Source organism: Monocercomonoides exilis (genome assembly GCF_001643675.1).
Source record: "Monocercomonoides exilis strain PA203 chromosome Unknown scaffold35-1074681, whole genome shotgun sequence".
NCBI lineage: Eukaryota > Preaxostyla > Oxymonadida > Polymastigidae > Monocercomonoides > Monocercomonoides exilis.
This window is the reverse complement of record NW_027150580.1, coordinates 764941-792260: the sequence shown is the minus strand read 5'-3', so window position 1 is coordinate 792260 and position 27320 is coordinate 764941. Positions and strand designations below refer to the sequence as shown.

At 39.6% G+C, this 27320-nt stretch overlaps 3 protein-coding genes across 3 annotated transcripts; 1 reads left to right on the top strand and 2 right to left on the bottom strand.

The window, feature by feature from the left end:
• Positions 1–537: 537 nt before the first annotated feature.
• On the top strand, positions 538–23062 carry MONOS_2832 (vacuolar protein sorting-associated protein 13 family protein; the record flags this gene model as incomplete). The annotated part of the gene is made up of 3 exons (XM_067872786.1): positions 538–10245; positions 10360–22302; positions 22367–23062. The coding sequence occupies 3 exons, from the start codon at positions 538–540 to the stop codon at positions 23060–23062; spliced, it is 22347 nt and encodes a 7448-aa protein (XP_067723978.1).
• A 92-nt stretch (positions 23063–23154) lies between these two features.
• Positions 23155–23637, bottom strand: MONOS_2833 (putative TFIIIC subunit triple barrel domain; the record flags this gene model as incomplete). Its single annotated transcript, XM_067872787.1, has 3 exons — positions 23155–23341; positions 23398–23426; positions 23494–23637. The coding sequence occupies 3 exons, from the start codon at positions 23635–23637 to the stop codon at positions 23155–23157; spliced, it is 360 nt and encodes a 119-aa protein (XP_067723977.1).
• A 625-nt stretch (positions 23638–24262) lies between these two features.
• On the bottom strand, positions 24263–27245 carry MONOS_2834 (putative serine/threonine-protein phosphatase 2A regulatory subunit A; the record flags this gene model as incomplete). Its single annotated transcript, XM_067872788.1, has 2 exons — positions 24263–25906; positions 26025–27245. 2 exons carry the CDS (start codon positions 27243–27245, stop codon positions 24263–24265), a joined length of 2865 nt encoding a protein of 954 aa, XP_067723976.1.
• Between the last annotated feature and the right edge of the window lie 75 nt (positions 27246–27320).

The following is a 27320-nucleotide window of genomic DNA, read 5'->3' as shown; positions in this document are numbered from 1 at the left end:
CTGAGAATTGAGAATCCATAATGGACACTGTACGAAGATTTATTTCAAAAGCAATTGCTTCTGCAATAAAGTCCAAACTCTCGCAATATTTTGTGGGAATTGATTCTCAATCATTTGGAGATGACGTGACTGCTGGAGAAATTGTTTTACAAAATTTGAAATTGAAACAAAATGCATTTAACCACATGTTCCCCGGAATTAACATAAAACAATGTGCGCTTTTTTGTTATCGATTTAGAGATGAAATATAAGTTATATTTTGTATTGTTCAGTTTCGATTGGAAAAATTTGTCTTCAAATAGATATTTTCAAATCAACACAAAAGCCTATATCTCTTAGAATTTCAAATGTAGTTATTGTGACAGAGCTTAAACAGGTATTATTTTATAAAGATTTATTTATGAAGATTTATTAACAAAAAATTAGTTTGATTTGAAAGCAAAGATCAATCAAATAAAAACGCAGGAAACTCTTAAGGAAAAACAGCTGGAAGATTTTTTCTTTGAGCCAAGCAATTTTTTGGCGATTCTTACGCAAATGCTTGAAACAAGAGATACAACAAATGATAGTGGAAAAGGAGATGAAAATGCTGAGATTTTTGTAATTCTCCAAAGCATAAATCGTTTTCAAATAAGCATAGAAGACGTATCTTTTCGAATAGATGATCCAATTGCTGATAAAGGAGAGACAGGCTCGTTTTTGTTCACTATTCCAATAATTGAGCTCCATTCAATCAATCCAGCGACAGGCCAGCCCGTCCTTGTTCCCTCAGTCAGATCTCGTGGTGTGTTTAAGAAGCTGACGCTGCATGACATTTCTCTGGAGTGGTTTCGGCTCCCTGCGCTCATTCACACATGCAACAACCCTCGTCACAAATCAATTCAGACTGTTCAGCCAAAAAGCTCAAATGAAACTTCAAACAGAATAACGCTGAATGCTTTTCAAGCAAACAAATCTAGATTGGGAAATGATGAGTCATCTCGTTGTTCTTACCCGTCCACGTGCCTTGTCAAGAACACGACAATTTCGCTATCAATGGATTTTCTTCATCCAATTCTTGGAGGTTCAGAAACACATCTTGACCTTCGCTTGTCCATGTCCCACGCAAATTCAGCTCCACAACAGTCTTTGAGCACCTCTTCTTCTTCTTCTTTTTCTGCGGTTATTCCTTCAAGTCCATTTCCTCATTCACCATCACCTTCTCCAACACTTTCTCCTCTTTTTTCCAGTTCTTTTTCTTCTTCTTCACTTTCATCTTCATCTCAGCCAACCGAACAATTTCAGGTGAAGCCGATTTCTGTTCTGCTCCATCCGCCTGCGATGGTCACTGCGGCAAACATTCTTCGTTCCTTGTGGTTTGTTGACGAGACAACTGATGCCATTGCAAAGTATTCTGTTCTTGTTGACAAGAAACTGAATGAAAGAAAGAGGGTTCCTCTTCCACATGCTGAATTTAACAGCACATATCCTACTCCATTTGGCACTTCTTTTGAGTCAACTAATCCTTCTTCGTCTTTTTCTTCTTCCTCTTCCTCCTCTTCTGTTGCAATGAATTCTCTATCTTCATTCACATCATCGGCCGCTGCTACTCATTGGCCTCTTCTTCTCAAGTCCTCAATCGCCTTTCCATCTTCTTCCTCATCCTCTTCTCCTTCTCAGTCAAATCAAAGTTCCATATTTTCCAACCCAAGCTTGCAATCAACCAGCTCCTTTCGTGTTTCCTCACAAGCCAAACAGCGCTGGCGGCTGTTGTGTGACTGCATCCTGCAAATTGTGCGTGTTCGGCGTGCTTCTTTCAGCTGGGATGCGATGGGACAGCGAAGAAAAGACAGGAAACTTTACATTGCTGTGAGAAAACACGAGATTATGCAGGGGTTTGTAGCACAAAAGGCGCTGAGAATGCGGCTGGAGTCAGAGAAAAACAGAGAAAAGGAGAAAGAAAGAGAGAAAGAGAAAGAAGCCAGGCTGAAGGCGATGTTGGGCTCTTCAAATTCTTCGGGAGCTTTTTCTCTTCCTTCTGTTTCAACTCTGCAACTGCACAAAAGTGTCTCATATTCGCCTCTTTTGACTGAAATCGAGCACAGATACGACATGGAGGCTATTCTTCTGTTTCGGCGGTGGTGCGACGAGGAAATGAGGCAGGCGCCGGGAGAGAGGAGGATGCTTGCGCAGGCAGAGGAGCTGGTGAAGGGGACGAGGTGGAAGGTGAGAGAGAGGGAAAGCGGGTTTTCACTGCTGGGGATGGTGGAAGGCGGAGTACTGGAGAAGAAGCAGATGAAGATGGTGCTGGACTTGCTCGGGTGGGAAGAGGTGGAGAAGGAAAGAGAGAAGGAAAGAGAGAGAGCAAAGAGAGCGAAAGAACAAAAGAAGGATTTGAGATTAAAAGAAGCACGTGACAACTTCAGAAATTCTTCTGCTGGTTTATCTGCGCAGCCAGATGAGCCGATTGACAGAGAATTAATTTCAGTCCAGCTGAATGTGCCTCAATTCGCTCTCATTTTGGCAGATGTTTATTCACCTCGGAAAAAGAAAAAAGAGTTGAATGAAACAAAAACTCAGACGAATGATGGGAATTTGACAGTCACAACTGCCTCCTCTTCTGAGCCTGAGACATTGCTACCAAAAACATCATCATCAACTCTGCCTTCATCTATGCCATCTTCTTCTTCCTCTTCCTCTTCAACAACAACAACTTCTTCTTCTTCGCAAGAACAGCATTCACCTTCTTCAACAAAGCCATTTCAACCAGTTTCAATTCCATTCATTTCATTAAATAACGATTCTTCATTGTCTGAGACACGTCATTCTATTGAAGCATTAACTTTGCCAAACATTCCATTCTATCCAACAGAAGAGCCTTCACAAAGTTCAGTTGAGAATAATGCTGCCAGTAACAATGAAAATGAAATTGAAGATACCTCTTTTCCATTCACTTCATTTTCAATTGATTCATCGTCAGATCCATCAGATTCTACAAAACATCAAAATGGAACTGATTCGAATGAAACTTCAAGTTCAGTATTGAATTCTTCAGAACACAGTTCAAATTCATTCACGCGATCAACAGCCCCACCTGTATCAATTGCACACATTCAGGCTAATTCAAACAATGTGAGCTCAATCAACATACCAATTCTTACAATTGATGAAGACAATGCTGTTGGTGCACAAATCATTGAGCCTGAAAACGAACCTGATACAGCTGAAGCATCTAACCTTTCTTCTTCCTCATCTTTTGTGTCCGAAACACATTTGCCATCTTCTTTGGCAAATACTAATTACGATGATAGCATTAGCGATTCTTCTGTTCAAACTTTCCCTTTCTCATCTGCTTCATCTGCTGTTGACTCATATCAAGAATCTTCTTCTGCCTCTTCTTCTTCAAATCCTAATCTCATCTCTTCTTTTTCAAACGGTCAACAAAATTCTCACTCAAAGCTTTATCTTCGTCCTGTTGTTATTTTGAATTCAAAATCGATTTCTGTCGCAGCATCCATCCGAACAGGCCTCAACAATTCGTATGCAGAGCCGATTAAATCGTCATTGAGGATTGTTGAATGGATGGAACAGACAAAAATGGCAAGCAATTCTGACAATGGAGATGAAAATATGAGTGATTTGGAAGAAGAGGATGATGAGGAAGAGGAAGAGGAGGAAGATGAGGAAGGCCAAGTTAATAGAAATTTTAATGTAAATGATAAAGCTGAAGCACAAAATGACAATTTTAATGAAGAAGATACTTCAACAAAAACTGGTCTTCAACCAATTTCATTCCCGTTCATCAGAACGACAGACCAATCGCAATCAGTCAATCAATTAGACAGTTCACCTTCTGCTCCTCCTCTTCAATCTCCTCCTCTTCCTTCTTCCCAAAACACTTTCAATCCTTTTGCGCATTTGGAGTCTGCTCCTTCGTCTGCTTTCTCAAACACAATATCTGCACATGTTCGAATGTGTGTAGGTTCTTTTAACATCATCGATCCTGATGCTGACGATGAAAAAGACGAAAATAAGAATATTCTTTCTTCTTTTGATGTTAATATTTTTGAGTCTGATACCACAGAATCCTCTTTTTCCTCATCATCTTCCTCCTCGTCGTCTCATTCTCAATCGTCTTCTCATCTTAAGTCAAAGTTTCCTTCTTTGACTATTTCACCAAGTTCTGACGAGACTTTGATTGAAGTTGTAGCAAACTTGTATCCATCTCAAGGAAATCACTCACTCTCTTTCTCTTCTGCCAATTTAACTTCATCATCATCATCTTCTTCATCTGCCACTTCAATTTCCACATCGAATCCATTTCAGCAAAGCAATTCAGCTTCTTCTTCTTCTTCTTCACCATCTTCATCTCCTCCATCCACTCTCACAGTCACAGCCTTCTCTCCTTCTTTCGTGTTTTCACTTCCTTTCATCCGGCGACTCTCTTCTTTTCTGTCTGTTTTGTGCCAGCCCTTTTCTTCCCTGATCGTTTCTGACGATGCCCAGGCACTTCCACTGGAGCTCCTGTCTTCATCTTCCATCAGCTCTCAAATCACTTCTCTTTTCTCTGATGTCATTCCACATCTTTTGATGGACGTCCATTTTCGTGCTCCTTCTTTCCTGTTTCCGGCAGACGAGAGGCTCTGCAACACACCCGCTGCTGTTGTGAAGATGGGTGAATGCCGATTGAAAGTATATCCATCATCGTATTTCACAAGAAATACAAACTCTTCCAATCTTAATTCTTCTCAAAGAATTATAAAAACTTCGCTCAAAGGAAAGAAAACAGTTCAACTGGACCTGTCCAACTTTTCTGTTTCTGTCACGAATTCTCTTCAGAACTGGTTGGAATCCAACTTGGAGAGCAATTCTCAAAGTGGCAATGAATCATTTTTTGTGGAGGATGTTTTAGATCCACTCACGCTGAACGTATCGCTCTTCAAAAATCGCATTCACCAAGTCAGGCAGAATGCACTGAATGAATTGCCAACAGCATCGCCTATTAATTCTTCATCATCAGATTCTGAAGCAATTCAACAACCATCTTCGAATCCTCGTCATTCGCTTCAGTCATTTGCAGATCCTAAAAATGTCCCACCTTTCTGGCCTTTGTCTCTTTCACTTCCTTCTTCTTTCAGTTTTTATCCACAATCTTCATCATCCGCAACAACTTTATCTGATTCTTCTTCTTCTTCTGCTTCTTCTGCTTCTTCTGAGAGTGTTCCTTCTCCTCTTTCATCTTTCCCACTCACTATTTCCACAACATCTCCACCTCATTCACCTTCCTCTTCAAATGATATCTCTTCTTCTGTTTTAGAACTTCAGCCACATCTTCCTTCACTCGATGAATTGTCATCTTCTCTTTCGTTTTATCGTCCTCGCCAGTCGCTTCTTCTTCGCATCTCTTCGGTTGTCCTGTCGGTCAGCGGCAAAAGAATAGCCATTCTGCTTTCTGTTCTGAAGAGATTTGAGAATGAAAAAGAAGATGATGAAAATGATGTTAAAGTCGATGAATTCAACAATGTAAATGAAAAAGCGAATGAAGAGTTGAAGAATAATTACTCTATAATTCGTTCATCTGAAGTTGTTGATATGTTCAATAAATCCTCCACAGATGAAAAAGAGCTTTACTCGATGACCGAAGAAAGCCAACTGAATCACAAAGTTGAAAACTCTTTCTTATCGAAATTTCATTCATCTCATTCGATTTGGCCAAATGGCAACGAAAATTCAAGCTCGTCACATTTTGCTGCGCAATTATCTTTTTCAGCTTCTTCTTCTGCTTCTTCATCAATTCTTTCTCTTCAGTCTTTCTTCTCGTCATTCTTCGTATCAAGATTGTATGTTGATGCAAAAGTCAAGCATCTAACTGTTCGAATCTTCAGTTTCACAAACAGGTTTTTTGATCAGCTCTCAAAATCATCTGGCGGTTTATTTGGTGGAGAAAATGAAAATGGAAATTTGACACGCAATAAAACATCTCAGCAAAGAAATGGTGCGACCAATTTCACCAGAAAAGATGCAATTCTCTCTTTAAATGCAATGCATAATAAGTTCTTGATTGACAAAGCCAAATTCCAAAATGACTCACTTTCAAAAATGAATCAAACATCCACTGTTTCATCTTCAGTTGATCCATCGCTCCTGTTTCTGAATCTTCCACAAGAGAGACAGTTACTTGAAGCACACATCTTCAACTTTGCTTTTGAGGCTTCCAGAAGAAAAACGGATGGTGGAATGAAGTTTTCGATGAAAAGATACATTGTCATTGATGCGCTTGAAGAGAATAAGAGAAAAGAAAGAGAAAGAAAGAAGAAGGAAATGAAAGAGAAGGAAAGCGACAAAGAAGATCAAACTGGGAATCGAAAGCAGCTCAATGATGTTAATGAAATGAATGAAAAATTCAACAATAAAAAACCAGACGAAAAAAAGCCAGTTTGCTTTGCTGTTCGTTTGCTCGAAGACGTTGAGAAAGAGCAAGAAGAGAATGGATATGACAGAAGAAAAGCAAAAAGGAAAGGAAGAACGAAAAATTCAAACAAATTGAATCGAGAAAGAAATGGAACGGCTGACGAAAGAGAGGATTTTTCCTCGAAAACGCGCTGTCTGTTTCTTTCGTCTGATGAATGCGATCATTCTGTATTTCCCCAAAGAAATCAAAATAATTCAAAATGTGATTGCAATTCAACAGCAATTGATACTTCAACGTCAATGGTCTTTATTCCACCTCCTCTGAGATTGGCTCAGCTGACTCTTCACAAAGATTGCATTCATTCGTTCGAATCTAAAAAACATGTTCGCTCTTCTTCTTCTTCTTCTTCTGATCAAAATGTATCTCATTTCAAATCATCAGCAAGCAATTATCCATTTCACACTCCTCCCGCTGTGCAAATCGCTATGTCATTCACTTCGAGCAATTCACCCATCGTTCCATTTTCACTTCAGCATTTCAATTCATTTGATGCACCAATCGAACCCATATGTTCTGGAAAGTGCAATTCTGAGGAATCCACAGAAAACACTCATCTTTATTCTTCTGAATCTAATGAAAAGCATTTTTATGATCCTCTTCATTTCATCACGTGCAAGTCAAACACACATCCACATGTTTGCTTCGATTTCCTTCTTTCGCAGGCTGCTGTCACACTTCGAAAGACAACTTTAACTCACCTGACACATTCTTTTTCGTCTCTCTTTGCTTTTCTTTCTTCTCAAACAAAAAGAAGTTCATTTTCAAGCAAACGTGATGAATCTACAAATCGTTTGAATGATCCGCTTCAATCAGAAAGCAAAAACAGTTCAATTTTCTCGAAACTGAATCCATCACGATTGCATTTCGCATCGGCTTCATTTCTTCCTCCTTTGGCATCTTCTTCCATTCAGTCTGTATCTTCTCGCGCTTCTTCTCTAAATGCCTCTGTTCGCGTTCGCTTTGGCCATCTTTCTGTTCAAATGCGTCTACCAAAAGATGTCAAACATCCAAAAAATGAAAATGCTAATGTTCAAAGAACGAATAACTCGAAGCTTCCTTCTTGTTTTGTTTCATATCAATCTTCTTCATCTTCAGAAGTGTTTCAATCTCAGAAAACAGATTCATTACCAAATAATTCATCGACAAGTGAATCATCTGAAAATTCCATTTCAAATGAAGAACAAAAAGAAGACAACCCAGAAATCATTGAAGATGGTCACACTTCTTTTGCATCTGCCCATTTATCATCGTTTTCTGTCCAAATGCTGAACGATGCAGACACAACTCGCTTTGGTGTTTCTCTTCAGTCATTGAACATTTTCGATGAATCAGAAGCTGAAATGGATTATTCAACAACAAAAAGCAAATTTTCAACAAATAATCAATCCACTTCTTATTCAGATGAAGCTTGTTCGACATTTCAGTATCGAACCATCTATCCACAAATGCTATCGTTCGGATCCAATTCCAATATACTTGCATCGTCTTCTCATTCTTCTTCAAGTCCGGCTTTTGATATGCTTTTTTGTTACGTGAAAGAGTGTACAGGCTCTCAAGCAATGCAACTTTCATCTTCGTCCTCTGAAACCTCACTTGCTCCTCTTCCTCCATTTTCCATTTATTCCTCCAAAAGTAGTACAACGGCCTTCAAGCAAGCTTTGATGCAAAGAAGATATTCATCAGCTTTTATTGGAGCTGCTTCTGCTGTTCGTTTTGTTATTTTGAAGAGATTTTGGGAAGAAATTGCAATTTTCTTTCTAACTTCTAATTTTTCCCAGCAAAAAAGCACGCAAACTACTTCCACTCTTTCTGATTTTGCCTCGTCTGAATTGGCTTCCTCCATCTCTTCTCCTTCATTTATTTCTCAATCCTTCACAACAGCCATTCGCAGTTGGCCACTCATCAATGTTAATCTCGAAGCTCCAATTCTTCTTCTGCCACTTTCTTTCACTGATCCTCATTGCATTGTGCTTTCTGCAGGCTGCATTCATTTATCATCTTCGAAGCAGTCAACAAAACTGAAAGGAGAAAATGAATATGAAGAAGAAGGCGAAAGAGAAAGCAAAAGAAATGAAGAAGAAGTTGAACGAATTGGAAACGGACTGACAATTGACAATTGTGAAACTGAAGAGTATTCAACTTTTCCATTTGCCTCTTTGAAGCCATCAACAACTTCACAAATTTCAGAGAATAATGAAAGAGTGGTAATGCCATCTTTAAAGCCGTTTGTTGAATATGAATCGGTCAAGCTTGAGTCACTCATTGAGAAGAATGCAGTGTTCACTTGCTCTTTAACTCCCCTAGAAACATTCAACAACAGTCGAAAAGTGAAAAGATATCCACTTTTATCAGATTTGGAAATACCAGTCTTTGCTTTGCCAAATGTTTGTGATGATACGATTCAAACTATTCCTGAAAGTCAAACAAACAATAAGAATCAACCAGAACAGTTGAAGAATTTGAGCAGGCAGATGGCAATCAACACTCGAAACTTGATGAACTGCTTTCCCAGGGCACATGATGTTGTGTTTCATTTGTGCCTGGAATATGCGTCTCATCCAAATGTTCATGAATTTCATATTGTGGAAAAGAAGACAGAAGATGAAAACCGTGAAAAGCATTTGAAGGAAGCTGCAGTTTCAAAAGAAATCACACCTTCAGTCGAAATGAAATCTTCATTTGAAAAAGAAATTCATTCAACATCAAATAACAGTACTCTTTCTTCTTCAAGTTCTGTTCAGAATGATTCTGATTCAATAAACTCACAGAATGGAAATGAGGGAAATTCCAATGAAAACAACAAAGAAGAAAAACCAGTTTTTCGAAGAAAAGCTTTACCACCAGTGTTTATTATGACACACGTTCTATCTGAATCTCCATCTCCTCCACGTTCTCCTTCAATTTCTTCTGAAACATCCGCAACATCGCATTATTCATCTCCAAAAATTTCTTCGTTTTCATCATCTTTTGAACAGAACGAACAGAATGGCAACTCTCCTCCTCCTTCTCCTCTTGTTGAGTCCGACTTCATTCCTGTGGATGATGTTATGGATAGCAATGGAAGCATGGAGGAAGAAAAGAAAGAAGAATTAGATGAAGCAAAAATTGATGAAAATCGCAAAGTAGATTATGTTGAGCCACAGAGCGAGAAGTTCATTAGTCATTCAGATCTTCTTTCTGTTCCACCAACCCCACTTGATTATTTTGACTCCTCAGCCTTTTCAAAACTTCCGCCATCTTTCACATTTGCAATCGCTGTTTCCAGTGTGTCGATGGCACTTGACCTGACTCTTCTTCACATTATCGATTTATGCGTGGCCAACAATCTGACACAAACACCACGTTTTTGGCCAGTAATTGTATCCGATCCAAAATGCAATGCTGTTTCTGTTCTTGCTTCACCTTTCCCTTCTTCTGCATTTCCTTCTTCTCTCTCTAACGATCATTTATCTTCCGATCAATCAAGTCAGGTGCAAAAGGATATGGCCATTGTCAAAAGTGACAATGATGATAGAGAAGCTGATGAAGATCAGCTTTTGTCTCATTCATTTGCACCAGTAATTTTGTATTCTTCTCCCCCAATCACTCCGCCAGCTCAAATATTGGATGTTTCTCGATCTCTTTCAATGCAAGCGAATCAACCATTCGATTCATCATCTGTATCAATTCATTCTTCTCCTTCTTCTTTTGCTTCACAATCACCTGCGTTTTTATCTTCCTCCACTTTATCATCATCTCCATCAAATGGAAAGAAAGTTGATTCTTCGTTTTCTTGGTTGTCTTTGATTGATCAGGTTATCAATGAATTAAACACTCCAGAATCACAAAAAATAACGCCTTTAACTTCGGCTGCAAATTCTACATTTTCTTCTTTTGATAATAAACAATCAACTTTTTCTGTTCATCAGCCAACAATCAAAAATCTTCACTCTTCTCATTCATCAAATTCACAAGAAAACAATTCGTCTTATCTTATTTCTGAACATATCATTCCTCTTAATGTTTGCGATCGCAAAACGTTGCGTCCTCGTTTCCTTTTAACCTCAACTGTTGCAGATGTTACTGCTTTTCTCATTTCTGGCTCTGGTTATCCATTTCATCATGGCAAAAACAACAAGAAAAATTCAAGTGTTTCATTGCATTCATCACAATATTCATCTTCATTTGATTGCAATTCTTCTTCTCTTGACACTTCTTTTTTCAATCCTTTGGCTTTGGCACGTGTGGCATCGCCTCGTTTATGCATCTTTTCTTTTTCGGACAAGACAATCGCTTCAACAATTGTGTTGGATGCTTTTACCGTTGAAGATTCGAGAGTGTCAGGAGGAGTCTCTTTAACTTCAAAAAATAACTTTTCCAACAATGTGACATCAGATTCTTCCGGGCAAACAAAATTTGGCTCTTCTAATTCAACAGCTAATCGCTCAGAAGTCAAACAAAAACCTTTTAGCGAAAGAACGAGAAAAGAATTGAACCGCAAAGCATGTGCTAAAAGAAGGACAAGACATTCAATTTATCAAAGAAGAAATGCATTGTCTCACTTTGGACAGATAGCGGCGCTGCATCCTCTTGCTGGAACATCTCTCGAAGCTGCAAACGCAACCCAGTCCAACAAAAGCTGTGGGAACGATATTGCCTTTCAGTCGAATGGAAACGAGCGTTGCTCACAAACAGAAAGCGAAAATAATGGAGATCCTTCTTCAATGTTTTCTTTTCCATCATTCAGCGATTATCCTTCTCTTCCTTCTCTCATCACTTATTCATCGATAATTTCGTCTCATCTATTTCTTCGCAAACCATTTACAGTTCAGGTGATTCGAGAAAGCAACAAAAGCTGCGCTGATATCTTCTTTCGACTAATTTCTCCACAGTTTCTGCTTTCTCCTCCTTTTCTGACTGAATACATTCCTCTTGTGATGAGTGTGTTTGAGCTGTATTCGAATATTGTTAATGAATTTCAATCTTATCTAAAGAGAGCAAAAAGGATTCAGAAGGATAAAGAAAGAGAACTTAAAATGAATAAAACTTTGAAAAACAAAAGAAGCAACTATTTACGAGAATCAATTCGCGATGAAAGAGAACCATTGCTTTTGCTTTATTCAATTGAAAAAGCGATGTTTGTACGGACTGTTGAAGAACTAGCAGCCTCTTCTTTATCAACATTAGATGTTAATTTCGAATCGTTTGAACAAACTCTGAATCAAAATGCATCTTCCACAAAAATGAACGAAAGAATGGATTATCGCAGTATATTTGAGCAAAGCACCGAAAGGAAAACTGAAAATGGTTCGTTAAACAAAATGAACAATGATATCACAAAGTTGGACTTATTAACTGAACAATCGCTTAATTTGGTTCCAAAAACAGAACATCAAAGAAAAAATACAACAGAGCAAGGTTCAGTTTCAAGAATTCCACAATCCTTAGTCTTTCCTTCTATTTTTCGAGTCAAATTGTCTCTTGTTGATGCAACTGTTCATTTGTTGGATGATCCAAGAGTATTTGCATCTTTCACTTTGGCTCTTTCTGTTAACAGTCAGCTCTCATTCATTTGTGCATTGCCGAATAATGTTGGAGATCCAATTCGATACTCATTTGAAGAAGAAGAAGAAGAAGAAGAAACTAATGATGAAAAAGACAATAGCCAAAATCATTGTAATACTTCAACTATTCAACAAAATTCAGCACAATCATGTGTCAATTTTTATTCAAGCAAGGGCACAAACGAATCGATGAAAAATGAGGTTGTTTCTTTAAGTCGGCTTCAAAAACAGCACAACAATAATATTGCTTTGTTGAAAGAGACTTATCCTTTTCTTGATTTCCAACTTCAACGAGATTTGGTCAAAGAAATGATGGCTGCAAAGCGGTCAAGCACTAATTTCACTAATTCTGTTCCATCTCCATCTTCTTCATCAGTTCAAATAAAAACAATAAGCTCAAGTACTCGCCAATCACCATTCACTGTATCTTCAACGGAGCAATCTTCTAACACTACGCCAGTATCCACATTTTCATTCATCACAGAATCTTATCCTACTCAATTCATTTTTGGTGATATCACAGCTGATTCAATAGAGTTATTCCGCTGTCAACCAAACCTATTTCACATTGATAAAATGAAGAAATCATTCTTTCATCCTCTTCTTTCTTCACTGCCTCATTCATCTGTGAATTCATGTGTTTCAAAATTACCGCTTCAGTCAGATGCACCAAATTTGTCATCAACAAATTCAATTTCTTTAAAAAACACTCTTCCACACTTTACGTCATCCGCTTTCTGTTCATCATTTTTCCCTCCTCCACATTCACTGCTTATTCCACTTTCTCTTCTTTCACCAAAACCACATAGAATATCTGGCCCAACTTCTGTTATAACTACAGTATCTGGCGTCAAAACAAACAACAGGAAAAAGAATGGATGTGGCATCAATAATAATGATTCACAATTGAACAAGAATTCAGCTTCTGTGCAGTTTTCAAATCAAAACTCAACCATTTTTGGTGAAGAAAAGCAAAAATTGAAGGAAAATAGCCTTCTTGATGTGGAAAGTCTTTCATTTTGCACAATTCTAAATGATGCTACTTCTCTTCAGCCATTCAAGACAATTTGCTCACCGGACTGTGATCTAATGGAAGAAAACAACAATTCGATTCAATCTTCTTTATCAAAGTCAAGTGTATATATGACAAATAAATTAACACAAAACAGATTTGTTAATCGTTCATTGACGAATGTTTCTTATCCAACGCCTTCTCTCCCAACATACTCACGTTCTCCGGCAGCAACGCCATCAACTTTTCCGCCATCGTTTTCAATTTCGAATGCAATAAGCAAAAATGGAGAGAAAATGAAGGCTGAACAACATGAAAAAACAAATGTGGAGGATACGAAAAACAACTATACAAGTGGAGAAGAAGAATTTGATGAACTGTTATTTGATCCAGGTTCTTCTCCTTCACTCAAATTAGAAGAAGAAGAAAGCAATTACACATCTCTTTCATATATCAGCGTGGAAACTTCTGTTGGCTCTTCTCTTTCAGCTTGTGTGTCTTACAGAGACGTCAGAATTGCATTGTCGTTTCTCAATCAGCTTGATGAAACTGCTGAAGCTTGGGAAATAAATAGGCAGATTCAGTTGAAAGCTTTTCAGAAGATGGAACAAGAAAATAGAGATAGAGAAATGCAAAAGGATGGAAATATGAAAGAAGATGATGAAATGGAAATAAAAACCCAGAAATTCAAAAACATAAAAGAAATCGAAGATGAAAGAAAGAATCACAAAAAATCTGATTCAGACATTGTTGATGATTCCCAAAATGATAAAAATGCAACAGATGGAAAATCTTTATTGCCTTTTGGTGAGGAAAGCTTATCGAAAAGAGAAGATGAAGACGAAAATAAAAGTGATTCTTTTGTTTTGATGTTAAACAAAGAGAATTCTCTGTCATCTTTGGATCAGGCGAAGCAAAGAGTGTACGATTATTCAGAAATGAGAGATGGAACAAAAAATTCGTTCAATTCAGATTCTCCTTTGTTGTTTGTTGATCGCATGAATGTTTTTCGTCCTCTTTCTTCTTCTCCTTCAAGTTCTTCTGCTTCATATTCTGACACTGATTCCTTTGTTGATCCTTTTGATGATTTGAGATCTATCGCTTTTGAAAACAGCTCCATCGCATCATCTTCAATTGGTTCCTTATCTGGACAATCAGTCGCTTTTTCGTTGTCAAATTCATCTGTTGAATCATCTTATGCTTCAGCATATTCTTCTCTTTCTCCTTCTCCTTCTCCACCTTTCTCCTCTTCATTATCATCATCATCATCAAGACAGAATCTTCCTCCTGCTCCACCTTCTTCAACCAACGCTGATTATGATGTGAATGGCAAATTGAGACCCATTTCTTCATCATCTGTTCGCTCACTTGTGTTTTTAGCTTTCTCTTTCACTCTCACAACTCCTGTTAGCATTGTATTTGCTGCTGATATTAACGAAGGCTTTTCACCACCTTTATTTAAAATGGAGTGTGATTCATTGCGAATCGCTCTGCTTTCGTCTTCTCTGTGGCATACAGCACATAACGATGTAATGCTGAAAGGGAAAGCTAAGAGCAGCATATTTAAATCACTTGGTGGTGGTACTGATCGTTCTTTAAGTTTGACTCATAAAGAAAGGACAACACATGAAAATACTCAAAAATCTTCTCAGACTTCGTCTTTGAGCGATCTTTCTCATTCTGTCACTCCTCTTTCAGTCCAAACTCCTCAATCAGCTTCTTCTGTATCAACTTCATCGCTTCTCAAGCATCGTCTTCATGTTCACTCTCCACTGGATTCTTTTTCATCTGCGATCGTTTCGCTATTCTCTTCATTCTCTTCTCCACTTGTTCCTGGGCATGTTGTGAAGGTCTCATCAACATTGAACTTATCTTCTCTTTCACTTTTCCTCTACAATTCTCGCCTGAACTGTCTTGAGCACTTTTTGGAGCCATCGTCTGTTCTTTTCCTCTGCTATCCTTCTTTTCTCCCCTCTTTGAAATGTTCTTTGAAATCTGACTCAATTTTGAATGTGAATATTTCGAGAGATCAAATGGATGGTGTGTCTTCAATAGGAGCTGTGATGCTGGCTGATTCTGGAATTGTTGGTGGAAATAGAAAAGAACAGAAGAAAAGAAATAGAAAAGCAAATAAGAAAAAATTCAATCATGATAATAGTAATTTGAATAACAATATGGAATTTAACGAAGGAATGCCTTTCATTGGTGGGAAAGAGACACAACAAAGGCACCAACCGAATGATTCCAAAATCTCAATTCGATCCATTTTACGGGAACTTCCTTCTTTGAGTTCAGAGTGTTATGGATACAGCTCTTCTAAAGAGGTTAATTGTTTCGACTGGAATGTTCTTAATTCATCTGACAGTTATTCAACATCTTCAAGTCCTAATTATAAACTCAATAGCTCTTCATCTTTTTTTCCCGTTATGACTCAATCGCCTTCATTCAGTTCATACGACTCATCGAACTTACCTGGAAGTGTTTCGTCTTCAATGTCTCATCCTTCTCATTCATCTCAATTCCTCTCTCACAAATCAGCATTTGTCCTTCGCAATCACACTGGCCTCACACTTCATCTTCTACATCAATACAGCAATTCGTCGCTGGATGTTCCACCTGACTCAGAATTCCCAATAATTGTCCACACAGCCAGACATCAATGGCTGAAGAATGAGAGATTTAAAGGATCAAATAGAATTGTGGGCAGAACAGAAGATGACGGAAAAATTAACGATGTATTGAGCAGTTATAGCTCCAATTATCCTTCTTTTGATGATGAATCGGATGATGTTGACAGTGAAGATGGAGTTGAGTTATCGAGTCGTTATCGTATCAACAAAAGAGGTAAAAAGAAATCATCTCAGAAAAGTTCATCTTCATCTTCTTCATTTTCTTCCACTTCCATTTCGTCAAAGCCCCCAAAAGAAGGACAATCAGTCGTATTGATTCGATTCGATGGAGCTGAATATCCTGTTTTATTTGACTTCGACGTTACCTCTCCAAAACTTATTCCACTTACTCTGTACTTTTTAAATGCTTCAACAACATTCAATGAAATGAATGAGACAGACAGTTTTCAAAGTCGAAGCAATGGAACAACTTCCAATAGCACAAAAACAATATACTCGTCTCAGCAAGTTGTTCGTTCTGAGTGCTTTTTCGAATTTGGCCGCAGGATATTACTTCTCAGCTCTCCAATGTGCATCCACAACAACACACCAATTCCACTGGAGGTTGTTCTGTCTCCTCCTCCTCCATCAGAGCAAAGTTACACTCAAAAAATACAAGATTCAACTTCTTTCTCTGATTCTTCTCCCGATTCAACATCTGTTCTCTTCACTTTCCCGACTCGCACCACTTCTTCTCTCTTTCGTCTTCCACCTCATTCATTTCTGCATGTTCCAATCCACATGACTAACTACCTTGCAACAGTTCTTCCGCTTTCAGGTTCAAAGAAAGAAGGATTCTCTTCATTCAATTCCTGGTCTCCGAACAGCAGGCCTTTTGTTCTGTCTTCAATGAGAGAGAATATGACATTCCCCATTTCTGCCTATGCAACCAACGATTTCACTGAAAAAGAAAGTGATTGCGAAACGAGTGAAATCTCTTCATCTTCAATTTCCTCTTCAAAAAATGCAATTTCACCTTCATCCTCTTCGTTTTCCTCTCCATCTCAACATATTAATCAATCATTTTATTTGAGTGAATCAAACAAATTCCATTTTAAACCAAATAATAAAAGAAAAGCACCTCCTCCAATTAGCCTTTCTGCTTGTGTGTCTGTGATTGAATCTTCAAATGTGAGATTTGCATCTTCGCATATCACTTCAACCACAAAACGATACATAAAGAAAAAGAAAAACAGAAAAATTGAGCAAGAGCAATCAACTAATGAATCTCCGTCACCTCTTTCTGAGTCTCAAAATTCAGACATAAATGAAAAAGAGAAAAGAGATAGTGATTCAGATCAATCAAGCTGCAGCTCGACGGACAAACAAGATGGTGAAAGCAGCACTTCCTCAACAGAAGACAGCGAAGATGACTTGAGTGATGATGATCTCTCAACATACAACACAGACAGGTTGTTCTCACTTCCTTCTTCTCCAATCTCTTCCTCATCTGCTCCTTCTCTTTCTCTTCTGCCTCAGTCAAGAATGCGATCAATGGCTTCTTTTGCAACGAGAACAACTCATATTTTGGCTGTTTGCATCAATCCGCCAATAATTGTGCAGAATAAACTTCCTCTTTCTGTTGGTCTTTCCATTTCACAGCCTTCTTCTTCCTCTTATTCCTCCATCACTTCTTCTTCTTCTTCTTCCGGTTTAGCAGTCAAAAAGACATCAACTCAATCAAACATTTCTTCTTCTTCTTCTTTTGATTCACTTCAAACTTTCGTTTCATACGGCAGAGTTGCTGCTTTCTTTCATGTTCCCATCACATCCACACTTCTTTTCTCGCTTTTCCTTCCTTCTTCACAGTCCAGCCAGCAGCAAACATCTGCTCCCTCTTTCACTCCTTCTTCGCCGCTCATCCAATCATCTGTTTCTCCTCTTCCTTCTGCATTCACACCACCTCTTGCTCCTTCATCCACTACATTGTCTTCTTCTTCCTCTTCTTCTTTGCCTTCTTCGTGGATGGGCACAACAGAAGCTGTGTTCTTCCATCCACCCAAACATGCCTCTGAAACCTCAGCAGGCAAAACAAGAGAAGGCGAAGTATTTTCAACAAACAGAAGCCACATTGCAATCCATTGGAGAAGCATCCAACGAAAGGGAATGTGCATTTTGACTTTGTTTGTACCATTTTTGGTGTTTAACAGAACTCCAATTCCACTCGCTTTTATCGACTTTGACTCAAAATTGCTGCACGAGAGACAAAAAGAACAGCAACATGCAACTGGTTCAAAGACTGGCAATTCTTCTCTAATTTCTTCATCTTCTTCTTCTTCTTCTTCTTCTTCTTCCTCGCAGCAATCTCAATATACTCCTTTCTCTCACATCTCCTCAATCACAAATTCGGATTCACAACACATTCAATTTGCAGGCAATACCTCTTTGTCTCCTTTTCATTCACAACCATTTCCTGCTTTCTTCTCTTTTCCGCCGAACCATCCTTCAAATGTGAAAATCGACGACACAACATCAGCTTCTGCTGCAGCATCATTGCCAGCGGCTGGGCTGATGAAAATGGCGATTGTTCCGTTGGTTCCTGCACGCACACCTTCTTCATTGTCTTCTGCTGAGTGTTCATCTTCCTCTCCTTCTTCTTCGCTTCCTTCTTCTCTTTCAACGATTTCTTCACAAACACCTCTTTTACCTGACGAAATGCCTCTGAACTATTCGCATTCATTTTCTTCTGCTGGTAACTCCGTGTTTGCATCGCCTTCTGTTCTCTCTCCTTCAGTTTCTCGTATCAACTCATCAAATAATCTGAGCAATTCTATATCTCCTTCTTCAGTCTCTCAGTTATGCACCATTCCATCAAACACTTCGTCGGAAAATCAAGTCTCAACATCTTCCTCCTCCTTCTCCTCTCCTTCTCCTCCCTCTTCTTCTTCTTCTTCTTTGGTTCAGACTCCTCCTTCATCTCCAACTCCATTCCGCGCGTCATCTGCTTTTGAATTCACTTCGCTTGTTCCATCTTCATCTCAACCATCTGGTTATCCTTCTTCTGCCTCTTCTTCTGAAATTCCTTCTGATTCTGATCAAACTTCAGCTGAAAATGAGCAATCACTCTCATCGCAGAGCAATAGTGTTACTCCTTCAGACACTCCTTCCACTTCAGTCGATGCATCTTCTTCTTCTCCTCTTTCTCAGTCAACTCAACAGCCTCTCAAACAAACCACTCCACTTCAGCCTGTTCGTATCAAGCACATCGCATTTGATTCATCTTCCTCTTCGCCTTCCTCCACACTGACTCCTCCTCCAATTGCCATTCCATTCATTCCGCGTTCTCCTTCTCCTTCTCTTTCGAGTGTCGCTTCTTATGCTTCTTCTGTTTCATTCGCCTCTTCTGTATCTCCTGTATTTATGAGTGGCTCTTCGTCCAATCAAGTTCTTGTGCCTCATTTTGGCAGCTCTGCTTCTCGAATTCCAATCCACTTGGATTCCTATCTCAACATAACAGCTGTCACACTCTCTTCTCCTACTTCTGCCTGTGATGCTATCGTCACTGTCAATCAAGCTCCAGCCCCGTTTCTTCTTTCACGTGTTGTCAACATTTCTGTTCGATACAATCTTTTCAACAGAATCAGAAACAGAACACTTTTCGTAAGACAGTTTGTTGATCCTTCGCGCTCAGCGCCTTTCGGACTTCCGTTTCTACCACCTGTGATTGCTGTCCCTTCATTCTCTCCTGTTCCCATTCCTTTTATCAGAACGAACAGCGTTTCGAATTCTTCAATGGGCTCATCTTCATCATCGTCATCTTCTTCTGTTGGTGTTTCCAACGTCACTTCCTCGCGCAACGCTCTCATTCAGTTTTCTCTTTCTCCTCAACGTGCAACATCTTCATCATCTTCGACTTCAACCTATCTCTGGTCAGGTGCTGCAAACATGAACAGTTCAGGACAGCATTGGATCCTTCTTCCAGATCCTGAATTCCCTCGCACACCTCTCCTTTGTTGTGTAACTGTGGCACGCGTTGAACAAAAGGGAGCTGTTGGTGAAGGATCTGTCTTTGTAAGTGTGTCTTGTCCTGAGGAAGAAGATGTTGGAGAGTGGCTTGTGAATGAGACAGAATATGCAGTCAATGTAAAGCAAGAGGATGTCGAAAAAACTGCTCTTCGGGTGCCTCCTTGCTGCGAAGTTCCGTTTGGCTGGTTTGATCTCACTCGATCGAAACATATTCTTTTATCGTTCAGCCCTTCTCCTCAAAGCATCCAATCACAAGGAAGCACCCATTCATTTGGCCAATCTGCTCAATCAAAAGACGAATCCAATCAATTCAATGTGAATCCTCATTCAGTCCAAACGACCAGACTTCGATTTTCTTTCTCTCCAACAGCACCCAAAACGATGGAAGTGTTTGTTTCGTGCTACACACTTGTCACAGGAAGGTTTGTCCACATCAGCTCACATCCGCTGATGATTAACGAGAAAGGTGGGCTGATTCACAGAATTATTATGGAAAAGAGAATAAGAGGAAATAACGATGATGCAATGACTCCACATGAAGAGTTGAGAGAAGAAAAGATAGAAAAGGAAGATGAAGATGAAAACTTTACACTTGATAAAAGCACTTCAAGAAATAATGAAGACATACCTAAAATCGATGGAAACGAGTTCAATGAAAGAAATTTCTCAAAATTCAGTAAAAAAGATAATATCATCAATGAGCAGCTGAGCAAAGATGACTCAGACTGGGCATTTCTTGATGAATCTGATGTTTCATCTCCTCCTCCTGATTCAGCATTTGAAGATTACAGCAGCATCTCAACAAATCCTGTGTCATCAAGTGTCCTCCGCTCGCGATATCCATATTCTTATTATTCGGATTCATACACACATCCTCATTCAACCCTCTCGAACACTGCTTCACTTCTTTTATCTTCAGGTCCAAGTCATCTCTTTTCTCAACTTTATCGTCGTCCAGTGGAGCATCACATGCAATTTGCTGTGCAGTTAAGAGGATTGGGTCTATCGTTTCTTCAGCCACCGCTTCCAACTCGCCGTCCAAGGGAAGTGTTTTACTTGTCGATGCAACGAATTTCTTTTGTGTTGAGTGAAGATGCATTTCTCCAAAGAACTGAATTTCGCGTGGCATCAATGCAGATGGACAACTCAGCCATTAATGCGCTTTATCCTGTTGCTATTGAAAGGGCAGTGAATGGCGGGCTGGATGGAAAGGGAAGCGATGACAGCTTTGACAATGGAAGTGTTGGTAGTAGTGGAAGTGGTGGAATAGATGGAAGAAGAGAAGAGGAACATGATGAAGGGTTGAATGAGTATGACGGGCATTCAGAGCAAATGAGCAGTGGATGGGGAGAAGGCTTCGGCGGAGGGAATGGAAGCGCTCATCGAACGCAAAAAATACAAAGAGACAAAATAACAGCAGATGATGATTTTGCGATGGTTAGCTGTGAGAGTGGAAACTTCTATGATGATTCATCTTATTCACAAATTTCATATTCTTCATCTCGAATGCATCAAACTTACAGCGAGAAGCGAAGAAAGCCTCTGTTGATTTTTTCGACAATCAGAGATATGACTCAGGATCCTCAAGTTATGTTCTTCAATTCTATTCTCTTTCTCATGCAGGCTGTTGATATCAAAGCAGATGAATCATTTCTATTTGATATATTTGAGTACTTCTATGAGATTGAGGTTCTGATGATGGGCATTAAGCATCAAATATCAGTTCTTTCAAGTTATAGAGTTGGAAATTCAAAATATGATTCATTCTTTCTTTCTCCTGCTGTCTCATCAGCATCAATGTTATCCATCAGCTCTCCAATTCAAGTGCCCGAGGGAATTCTCGCTGAGCCAATGAGCAAACAACAAAGAATAGTTTGCTCCTTCTTTTGCCTCCAGCCAATTCTTCTGTTCCTCACATTCACGATAACTGGCACAGTTGGAGATAAAGATCGTACCTCAACCGATGCAATCACATCGACGTCTCCTTCAGAAATATCTCCATTTTCAGCAATTTCATCATCAAGCCTTGTCAACTTCACTTTTGACCCAGTTAACGACACCACGTTCGGATGGGTGCTTTCTCAGATGAAAGAATATCTCAACACAAGATTGATGTCATTCCTAACATCTCTCGTCGCTGCCTTTGACAGAAAGCCATTTGCAATCAATTCATTCATTGTTCAGAACCTCCACGGAAGCACAAGCGGATTGCTGTCCACTCTCTCTACATGCTACAGCGCTCGTTTCAAAGAAGAATATTACAATCTGTTTGGATGGGAAGTTGAAGGAGAAGGAATCACCACACCAAAGTTTTCGAGAAGAGACGAAGGCTCATCGAGTGCAGATGGAATCAACATTGGAGGAGGGAATGGGATGGATGGAGTGGATGGAGACAGCATTGTTGATGTCTTCTACGAGCCCAGAAGAGGAATTATTAAAGTTGAAGGAGATCCAAGTAGCTTTGACAGGAGAGGAGCAGGGATGAAGTTCAGAAATCCAAATGGTGCAAAGGGCCTTCCCGCTGCTATGAGGAAAAACACATCTTCAATTTTCAGTTCTTTTAAGAAGATGGCAAGTTCTGTTTCAAAAAGTCTTACTTATCTTTCATTTGATACAAAATATCAGAAACAGCAATCAAGAATGATGGCAGAAAAACCTCAAGTTTGCTCAATTTCTTTTTTCACTCCAAATTTAACTTTTATTTTTTGAACTTATTTTATTTTAGCATTTAGGCGAAGGACTTTCACAGGGATTTGGCGCTTTGACAAAGGGCATAGCCGATGGTGTTAGCGGAATCGTCAGCCGGCCAATGGATGAAGCACAAAAAAATGGGATCAGTGGCCTTGTGAAGGGAGTTGGTCAAGGACTTGCAGGATTGGTGGTGAAGCCAGTCGTTGGAGTTGTGTCGATGACAGCGAAAGTGATTGAAGGTGCAGTTGGAAGCAAGGCAAGCGAAGAGCGGGGAATGGCCGGTGTGCGTGTTCGGCCTCCACGCCTCGTTGGCTGGCATGCGCCTGTTGGAGTGTACGATTGGTGGGCATCAATGGGAGGTGTGTGGCTGGGCAGAGTTGGAAGAGTGGAATGCTGCGAAGATGTGATAATGTGGATGAAGATTGGGGTGTCGGATATAATGGGAAAAGACAGAGTGCTAATGCTAACGACCCATCGATTGTTTTGCTTAACAATCAGCGGATGGTGGAGAGATAGGGTTTATCAGGAGTGGTCAGTTCCTCTTGAATCAGTTTATTCTGTCCAATATCTTCCTGAATCACGAAGCATCTACATGCAAATTAAACGAAACTCGTCTGATATAATCCCAACGAGCATGAAGGAGTCGTGTGTGAATTCTGTAAACGTGACAAGCTTTATCGACAGAATTTTGAAACAAAAGCAAATCTATTCAAAATCGAAAAATGAATAGGAGCAATTTTAATATTTGAAATATGATATAGGAATTGCCAAATTTTCAAAATAAAAGTTATCATTTCACATAAAGAAAAAAAATCAAAGAATTCATCTTGTTGGCTGCGCCAAGGCTTCTGGATCAATCTGAATCGGTTTAAGAGAAAGGACATTTTCTCCTTTCCCAAAATAATTTATTTCTTTTTTTTCTTGTGATGAAGTCTCATCTTTAACTTCAAAAATCAAATTAGTGCCAATTGCTTTGTCGTGCGTTCCCATAAATGCTTTTCCGCCAACTCTAACCTCGTAAAATAAAAAATAAATTATTAATATGTATTTTGAAACAAAACAAACCGAATAATTGGATTATCACTTTCTATACCCTTTCAAAATCATAAAATATAATTGTAATTAAACTAGAAAACGAAATTTATATCAAATAACTCAAACAAGAAGCTGAAATGAAGGTGCATCTAAAAGAAGTTCGCTGAGCTCTGGTTTTTCCTCAAGAGAAAAATCTGCAATACAATAATAAGATTCCTCGCATTCATCATCCAATTCTTCGTCTATCTTTTTATTTTTCTCATCAGACATGTAAAAACAAGTTAAAACAAAATGATCAAATAAAAATGCGGTTGAGATCAATTTTTGGATAAGCTAATTTGATGCTTTATTGAATAAAAAGATTGTTATCCAAAATTCCTTTTCTAACGATTTGTTTGGTCTATCTTGGTAACAAAATATTTGAAATTCAGAAGATATAATAATAATTAACCTTATATCTGTTGTAATTCAATTAAATGTGAAAAATACTTGAAATAATAAGAAATAATTAATCTCAATTGTTTCTTTCGTGTGTTTCTATAGAAAGCGATTATGGAACAAGCATAAATGCTTCACAATTCCAAAAAACAGATATTAAAATTAAAAATGAATAACTTTTTCAGAGTTGAAATTGTAACAAATAAGATTTCTGCTCTCTAAAATCACGGTTCAATGTGTTTATTGTGTGTTTGTGTTTTCTCAAAAATTACAAATGAATTGGATTGAAAAATGGATAAAAGTTAATTATTTTTCGTGCGAATTATTGTACACGAAATAACGTTAAATTTTGTTCAATTGAAATAATTTCGTTTCATTAAAAGGAATTCAAATCCCTTCATAAGTAATTACATCTTTTAAAAACTTTCAATTAAAAAAATAAAACAAATAAACACTTTCAATCATCATTCAGCGCTTGCTCCGCAAAATACTTCACATCCGGGTCATCGTCGTTGATCAAGTCGTCGAGCGGCCTGGCAATCTTCGTCTTGATTGCCGATGAGTCCGCATACAACTGCATCTGATGCAGCGTCTGTGCAACGACAATTCTGACATTCGGCACAGGGTCCTTCGACATCTCCACCACAATCGGCACAAACAGATTGTCTATCATATCCGACGAGACAGTACAGCACAGCGAGGAAAGCACCCTCAGAGCTGTGATTCTGAAGACAAAGCTGCGCTCCTTCGCCATCGCTGTGATCCTCGGCAGCACCGACATCCGCACCCACTCTGAACCCATCAGCTCTGTCAGCTCAAACAAGGCAGCGACTGCAGCCTCTCTCACCTCGAACACCCTGTCTGCCAGCCAGGCGAGGGAGTATGCAGTGACTCGCTCATCAACAAACTCTGTCCCCACCAGATGCACAATCAAAGGTACCAGCTGCGTCAGGCAGCGCCGGATGCGCCAGTGCGAAGCAGCAGAGGCAGCTGCCAGTGGAGACGACGCCTGTGTTAAGGAGAGGATGGGAGGGAGGAAGCGCTGCAGGAAGAGGGGGACTCCAACATTCACGGCCAATGCAGATAAGCACTGAGGCATCAGAAGTGCTATTCGAACATTGGCAGTGTCTTCGTTCTCCTTTGCGGATGGAGGGAGAGAAGCAGCAGCAGAGAAAAGAGAGCTCTCAACGACTGGATATGAAGAAATGGATGGAGTGGATGATGATGAATAAGAGGAAGAAGAAGAAGAAGATGATGATGATGATGAATTTGGTTGATTGAATGAAGAAGATTGAGATTGAGACTGAGACTGAGGTAAAACAGAAGAAGCAGAAGCAGAAGCCAAATATTCGATTGGAGAAGTCGATGAACCAGCGCTGAAAGAAGATGAAGGAGTGGATGAAGACTGATAAGTGTTGGATGATTGGTTGGTAGAAGAGTTTGTGTTTCTGTTGCTGGAAGATTGAAGATTACGTTGAGAATCTTCAATTGAAGAAGAGGAGGAGGAGGAAGAAGAAGAAGAGGAAGGAGAAGGAGAAGGAGATGAGGCAGACAAAAGAGAAGTGCTGATTGGAGTTGACATGAAAGAGGAGGAAGAAGAAGAGGAAGAGGAAGGTGTTTGAACAGGAGACAACGAAGCAGAAGCAGCTGATCCAACAGAAGAAGAAGAAGAAGAAGAAGAAGAAGAAATGTTTCTATTTGTGTTCAGATTGGAGTGAACTGAATACAATCCGTTTCCATCGTATGGAAAGAGAAGGGCCATGAATATCGCATAGATCGTGTCGATGGCTTGGTTGGCTGCAAAATACGGTGCCAGCGCTGGCAGAGAAAGAGCAAGTGCCTCGCGAACAGAGGAAGAGGAGAGGGAAGAAGAAGGATGCTGTTTCTGTTGCAGAGAAGAAGAAGACGAGGAAGAAGAGGAGGAAGATGATGATGATGAATTGGCTGTTGAAATAGAAGATTGAGGAAGATATGATGAAGTGTCTGTAATAATGGCAGTGATGAGTGGTAAGAAATTTGCATAAAAAAACTGAATGGAGAAGAGGCGGACTAATTGGGGAAGAAGAGTCACTGCCAGACAGCGTATTTCTTCCTCTGGGTCCTGTGAAAGAATGACGAATGATAATAAATATGTGATAAAAAATAAATAAATAAATAAATAAAAAGAAATTCAAAATAATCTATGCATCAAACACAAATAAGAAAAAAAAATATCAAACCTTCATCATCTTTGCGTAAAGAGGGAATATATGCGTGATCAGCTCGTCAGAAGAGCAGAAGGGCAGAATCTGCTCAATTCCCTCGCACACACGAAAGCGGACGCGCCACGAGTCATCGCTACCGAAGTGGATGATGTGTTGGAGGATGGAAGAGGAAGAAGGCAGAAGAGAGAGGCTGTTGTGTGTGTCTGATGGATGGGAGGAGGGAGGAAGTGAAGAAGGAAGAGAAGGAGGAGGAGTGGATGATGATGATGATGAAGATAAGGCAGGGAATTGAGGTTGTGGTTGTGAGGTGGATGAAGCAGATGAGATGGAAGAGACAGAAGAAGAGGCATAAGAAGAAGAAGAAGAAGAAGAAGAAGAGTTAGCAGACGAAGGCACATGTGCAGATGAATTGGAAGAGTCTGTTGGAGAAAGCCCAATCGACGAAGAGGCTGATGGCAAAAGGGAAGCAGACGCAGAAGATGCCAACATCGAAGTGGAAGAAGTGGAAGAAGTGGAAGAAGTCAAAAAAGCAGAAGCAGAAGAAGAAGAAGCAGATGAATTGGATGATTGCTGATGAGTTGGAGCAGCCATCTGCCCAAAAGAGAGCGGAGAAGAAGGAGACAATGGCGGAACTTCGATGTCAAATGAAGAAGAAGCAGAAGAAGAAGAAGCAGCAGATGATGATGATGATGGCATAAAAGCATTGTTTGAGTGAAGCGAAGGTGCCGAAGAGGAAGATCCCGATGACAGAGTCGATGCCGAATTTGCGCTGTACACAGACTCTCTCCGTGCTCCTTCCTTTGCAAACGCTGCCTTCGCCTTCGAAGCGCTCTCGTCGTCCTTTTCGCTCCGGCTTCTGCTTGTGGCGCTGCTGGAGGTGCTTACCCCAGTGGCTGTGCTGCAGGGGCTGAAGGTCGGGTGGTGCGTCTTCTCCTCTCTTCTGTCTCTTCTCTCTTTGTCTTCTGTCTCCTCCTCCTCCTTCCGAAGAAGCAGAAACAGAGATATCATCACCCCGCACGCGTGGAAGCGCATGGCTGGGTACAAATCATCGCTGCTAATGAGCAAGCACTTCATCACCGCAGAGAAATAGCTGGAATCGACAGCAGAACCGCTGGAGAAGATGGCTGATGGGATGTTGGACAAAGGCAGCTGCGATGAGGGCGATGATGTGGAGATGATCGATATCACATCTGAAGATGTTGGGAAAAAGCTGAAGATTAAAGACTTGAATTCCATATCGCAATTAAATAAACAATCAAAAAATATTTTTATTTCATAATAATAATTTTTGAATGGGCAACAAATTATTTA